Genomic DNA, 6,597 nt, shown 5'->3' with positions numbered 1-6,597 from the left:
ATGCAGCAGACAATTTGTGAACACGTTAAATATATTTTACCTGTTTATTATTATAAATTAAATGATACGTTTTAATCACAAATGTACAATACTTTTAGCGTCTTTTAAAGTATTACGAACTAATATTTATCTTATTGGTAATTATTCCCATGAAATAACTGGTAGTAAGTTACCATCAAATTTACAACTATTTAATCTGAACACTGATTTTTTGAAAATTGATCCATCATTTTGGAGTGCGAACAACAGTTACATAAATGCGTTAAATACTATAAGTAAATTACAAGTCATTAATGATACAGCCTAGCGTGGCATCAAATTAATCTAAGACTACATTAATATATTAACTACAAATGAAGAACAGAAACAATACGTTTTACAAATAGTAAGTAATTATCGGAAAAATTCCCTAATTGTAAAAAAAGTACATTATCAAAATATATATATATACATATATTATAATAATATAATTTAATTATTGTTAAAATATTTTTTTAAAAGTTATTATTAAAAAAAAAAATTAATTAAAAATTGTTACAATTAAATTAAACTGTTAGGTTTGTAATTAATCATTAATTAACTGTCTATAAAATAATAAATCTAATATAATTATAGTACTTGGCATAAAGAATTAAACTTCTAGATTCTTTTTTTAAACGAAAATGCGTTTTCCAAAAAATAAAATGAAAATAAATAATTAAAAATCAACAAAATCAGTTATAACGTATTTTAAGACTTTTACATATTTTTTACTGTATGTAGTGTTTTTGTGGGCTATTTATTGAGAAAACAACATTGAAGTTATTATTTTTGAATTTCTTGTAAAATTTCCTTTACTTGAGTTTTACTTTTATTATTATAAGTTAAGAGAAAAAAAAGTTATGAGACATATATCAGTTATTTCTATTACATTTGACTCTTCGACTCAACTTAATAGGCCCGGGGGCACGGGTTAACCTTAACGGATCGGTCCCAAATTTTGCACAGCTCATTTTTTTGACCATTAAAAAAAAATTTAGGGGTAGCGTAAAGAAAAAAAAGACATTCGATTTTTGAGGGCCACCCTAGTGTGTATATTTGTATTGACGGCCAGGCAATGTCTGCGTGGACATACATGTATATTATGAAACAATTGCATTGTATTCACATTACAACTATCTTATGGAATAAAAATATTTCAAATTTATATCTTCTGAAAAAAATTAAAGTTATCTTACACTACTTTTGCTCTTGCCCCCCACCCAATTTATGCTGTTTTTTCTATAATGCCCATATACTTCAAACAATGCTTGAATAAAAGTATATGATTTATTATTAATTTTTTAATTATTTATTTGTATAAGAAAAATAATAAAAAAATATTTATTAAATGAGTCTATTAGAACAAATTTTGTACCTCATATTAAAAAACAAAACTCTATCTCATATAAATTTCTCATTAAAATGAAGTGACATAAACATTGTTTTATTTATAAAAATACATATATCATAAAACATATAAAAAATTTAACAAAACAGTAAATTTTTATTTATTTTATCGAAAATGTCATTGTGACTAAATGAATTATGTTCAGAAAATAAAGCAATAACTGATGTATTGAAAAATAAATGTAAAAATATTAAAAATTAAAATTCACAAATAATAAAATATTGTAAAAAATTCATTTTGAAGGATCTATAGAATTATAAATTTAGTATATTCATTGTAATAATAATTGAAATTCACAAAAAAAGAATAAATTTAAAGAATATAAAAAAAATATACACGTACAATAATAAGCAGAAAAATTGATTCAAAACATATGCGTGAACTTAAATAAAAAAAGCTGCTGTACGATAAAAAATGAACGGAATAAATGTTTTTTTAAGATACCTTTGAAATGTCTCCGGGAAGGATCTAGTGAAAATTTCACACTTTACGTTTCAAAACGGCTGGGTTGGCGTGCGTTTTTTTTAAAAACAGTCTAAATGAGATGAGTGAAAAAATGTTTGAAATTTTCATTAATAGCTGCCGAGAGTTTAACATTTTTTTCGAAAATTAGCAGCAAGCTAAGTTCTTTCCCCAGAAAAGCGTTTTTTCCTTGTTCTATTATATGATTAAATGCTAACACAATGGTCCACAATTTTTTGACAAATTCGATAACTTTTCATTCAATTAATATTTTAGGTTGATTATTTTTTAAAATAATTTTTACGCCTAAAAACTTATAAATATATCATAAAACATATAGTTTTTCAATTTATTAAATACAATTTCAAGATAGCTATTCTGTAAAGATGATTTTAATGAAAAATTTGATAAAAAAATATGTTTTCCGTTTTTTTTTATCATTTGCTTAATACATATTTCAATATAAAGTACAAAATTTCAAATTTTCACAAACTTTAAAATGCTGTGGGAAATTTACTATAGAACATTAATAAGAAATTTTTTAACCAAATTTTTCCATAAAATTTAATTTATACGTAAACTATTGAATATTTAAAAAGATATGACGAATTTCCGATGAATATGATGATATAAATAAATATATAATTTTTTTATTAAATGTATGAAATATTACTCATGAAAAATGGACATGAATATGAAAAGGAAGCGTCGCGATTACCATCTAACAGTAAAGCTGGAGACACGATAGACTTGGGCAAATTAAAAATGCATAATAAAGATAAAATACTTAACTAAAATTTAATATGTATGTCATGTTCATAATTTTAACAAAGATACAAAATGAAATTAAATTTTGGAATTAAAAAAATAGAACGCTTTTGTCGAAAAATATTACAAACATTATGAAATATTAAAAGTAATATTAAGTTTTAAATAGGTACCTCAACAAATGTAAAAGAGATATAAGTTAAAATCAGACTCAATATATGAAAACGTTTTAATAAAAGTAAAAATGATTAACAATTTTAAGGGAATTTTTTAATTATTTATTGTAAACATTCAATTCAAAACCCACACATACAAGTATATAGTTATTGAATTTTTATATTTAAAATATACAATTTTATAAAATATAAATATAGTGTCATATTAATCTCAATATTTATTCAACACTTGTTATAATTAATTGATGAGTAATTAAAAATCTGAAACAAATTTTACAATTGGGTAATATCCTTTTGGTAAACTTTTGTTATATCAGCCTTCAATTTTTTAGCAATATAGAAAAATATAAGCCAATACAAAAAATCTTATACAAAAATATCAAATAGATAAAAATAAATTGTTTTATTATGACTTATGAAAATAAAATAAACATTATGAGCAAAAAAATGTTCAAGTATCGCTTTTATTTTTTGAAGGAGAGATCTTAAATCCCCAGCTGTACGACCCTGTTTGGATTCATTTCCACTTATAAATATATCTTTTGAAATTGTTGTGCCCCAACTAGGCTGAGACACTGTAACTGTTACAGTGGACTGCAGGTTGTAATTGAATTAAAATACACTTCACTTTTTCAAATAATTACAATAACATAATTTAAGTTCTAGAATTAACAGCTATTATTAAATTAATTATAAATTAATAGTGTTATAACAATAATTAGCAAATTTATATTCATGTGACAATTAATTCAGAAACGGTTCGAACACTATTGAAATTCCTTACCCAAACTGTTAGTTGTCCACTTACTAATTAACTAACTAACTTAACCCCACTACAATAATACGGGTTTGTAACAAAATAATTTTTTTGGAAAAAGCACATATTAATTCATATTGAGCGATTAGAATTGTTTTTGCTAATCATAATAGAAAGTGTGTTGATCTATATATTATATATATATATATTGAATAAAAATTTAATTCTCCAATATTATTATTGAAGATTTTTTAGGTAATTTTCTTTAGGTGGATGCCATCACCTAATTCTCTCATAATAACGATATTTTCTATTGAAAATAATTTCAATTATTTTTAACTCGAATGTCTGTTTTTCAATTTTTTTAACGTATAATTGGATATTTATAATTGAGACTCGTAATGTATATTACTCATTGTGAATATTAACTGAAAACAGACAAATAAATTGATATTATTTTTTAGTTTTATATTTAGAGAAAAACATAAAAACTACGTAATAATAACAGATTTTTCAAGTTATAATTTAATTTATTACTTTTTTTTACATACAATTGAAGCCATATTATTTGTCTGACCCCAAAAAAGAACACATTTTCAAACGATATAAAGCACTGGGTACAAAAAAATAGTGTTTAATATAATATTTTAAAGAAAAACTAAAAAGGTTGCATCATTTACTATTACAATGTGGCTTAAGATTTTCAGATTTTTTTGTGTACTACTGTTGATTATTCTACCAAAAGTTTTATCAAGTAGTTCTCAAAACGAAAATGAAGAGAACTCAAATAATGAGGTAAATAGAATTTTCTCAAGTTAAAATAAAATACATATTGTATCCATATTATATATAAATTATTTAATTATATTTATGCAAGTTAAAGTGTTCATTGTATTAAAACCCAACCTAAACGCGGACTAGGACACTTAGTTGAGGCCATTTTAACGCCAAACTCTTAATACATCAATTTATTATTAACTCTTTTTCGAAAAATTATAATTATTTTAGCCTAATTTTTTATTGAAAAACCCTTAAAATTCCAGTATAACGATAAAAATTTAATTATTTTGTAATATTCATTATTATTAGAGATTAATATGGTTAGTATTAATTTCAAATGATGCCTGTAAAGTTTGGTAAGATTAAAGACTCATAAACACCGCACTAAGATTTTATTATTTAATGTACTCATATTTTAAAATGTTTAATATTTTATCATTTTTGTTAACAGAGTATTAATTGTTTAGATATCATTAATAAAATTAATGTAAGTTTTTATATTATTTAAAGAAGTATTTAATTAATAATTTACTAAAAACAACTAATGGAAAAAAATATAAATGTTTCATTAATTATAAAAACCAAAAATATATAAAGAGTGATTTCATAACTATATCTCATGAAATATATTTGAAAATATAAGAGCTATATATATTTATTTTTTGTAACAATAATAATTATTTGTTGATCTTCTCAATGAGAACAATTCAATTTACGTGTAGTCCCTTATGCCTTAAATAGTCATAATCTTTTTGTTATTGAAGCGGATTATTATTGGTAATAAATTTAACGCTCACTTATAAATAATTTGTTTGATATTTTTTTAATTTTTAGATTAATGTGATAAACATTAAATTTAAAACTTGAATGAAAATATTTAAATACAATTGTGACTATGAGCGCGTCGCTGATGGATCAGTGGTTGAACGTACACTGATTAAAACTATGCTAAAAAAACATCATTTGCGGCCAGATAAACAAAGATAAAGATACAATATTATATAATGACTCGCGCTAACACTTTTGTTTGTCAAATAGCAGCCCTAATTTTATTTAACTATTTTATATTATTTACTATCAAACTATTACGTTTGATTGAATAAAAAAGTATTTTGCACAAACATTTTTTTTATTCAATCAAATTGTAGTCAAGGTAATACACTGTATAGATATAAATTTAATGTTTAAATAGAAAGACTCTCTAAGTAGCATTGAGTTTCTATGAAAAATTCCTAAATGTTGTTTTAGTGTTAAATTGAATTTATGCACTAAATAAGAAGATTAAAAGCATTCCAAACACTATCATTGAAAATAAATACGTAGGGTACTACAATAACATCATATAATTAACAAAATTACCCTTCTTTAAACATTTTTCAAAAAACTTTCTACACTTTGAATAATTTGTAACTTGCCGTAAGTGCCTAAATATTCATTCTGGCATTCGTAAATCCAAGCCCGTTAATGTTCGTGCTACTAATGAGCTTTTTAAATATTTAAAGCTAATTTAAACTATAATATACAAGAAGGTCCACAATGTTTAGACATATCCAATAGAATATAATAATAATAATAACATTTAGATCCATCTATTTTCCGAACTTGCTATGCTACTGAAGGTAGTAGCCCTTTTTATATGTTACGGTGTCAAATATGATAGTTTTATGAATAGATTAGTATGTTTTTATGATAGTGTATTTAATCACTGTCAGATATCACTTTACTTGACCCAACTATGACACGTCCTCACTGTGCTGGGTTTTTTTACTAAAAATTTTAATGTTCTAATAGTAATTTTAGGAGATTTATACAATTCAAATTCTAAGTTCAAATGAAGTTCTAATACCAATATCATTATAGTTTTAGTTTTTTAAATATTTTTCCAACAAATANGTTTACTACAATTGATAATAACAATGCTGTGTACCTGCTAATATCGATGTTATAAAAAACCAATTAGCTACCTATATTTGTAATCCCTTGTGTATTATACCTGTATATTAATTCAAAAATTTGAAACTTTAAATGATTATATCTAATAAACGAATTAAGTTATATTAAAAATTCAAATGCCATTTACTATTAAATTAAAAACTCAAACATTTTATTAAATTAAAAATATGTGTTACCATTTAAAAAAACAAAGTTGACCCCCCTCCAAGGCATAAGGGATGAACTTAAAAAGTATTACATAGTTAAAAATTCAAGAATAATGTGTAACTAAA

At 23.2% G+C, this 6,597-nt stretch overlaps 1 protein-coding gene across 2 annotated transcripts in view; it reads left to right on the top strand.

The window, feature by feature from the left end:
- Nucleotides 1-4,178: 4,178 nt before the first annotated feature.
- The window catches only part of LOC126900701 (uncharacterized), a 6,393-nt gene continuing 3,974 nt past the window's right edge, over nucleotides 4,179-6,597 (top strand). Inside the window, exons 1-2 of one of the 2 annotated variants that reach the window (XM_050676612.1) lie at nucleotides 4,179-4,387; nucleotides 4,824-4,859. In XM_050676612.1, coding sequence (XP_050532569.1) covers nucleotides 4,280-4,387; nucleotides 4,824-4,859 — 144 coding nt within the window. In that variant the 5' untranslated portion in view covers nucleotides 4,179-4,279. The remainder of the gene's footprint in view (nucleotides 4,388-4,823; nucleotides 4,860-6,597) is intronic. The other variant, XM_050676611.1, reaches the window with a different exon arrangement.

This window comes from Daktulosphaira vitifoliae, unplaced genomic scaffold, assembly GCF_025091365.1.
Source record: "Daktulosphaira vitifoliae isolate Bord-2020 unplaced genomic scaffold, ASM2509136v1 Scaffold_3, whole genome shotgun sequence".
Taxonomy (NCBI): domain Eukaryota; kingdom Metazoa; phylum Arthropoda; class Insecta; order Hemiptera; family Phylloxeridae; genus Daktulosphaira; species Daktulosphaira vitifoliae.
The sequence above is the reverse complement of the archived record's forward strand: the minus strand, read 5'-3'. Positions and strand labels throughout refer to the sequence as shown.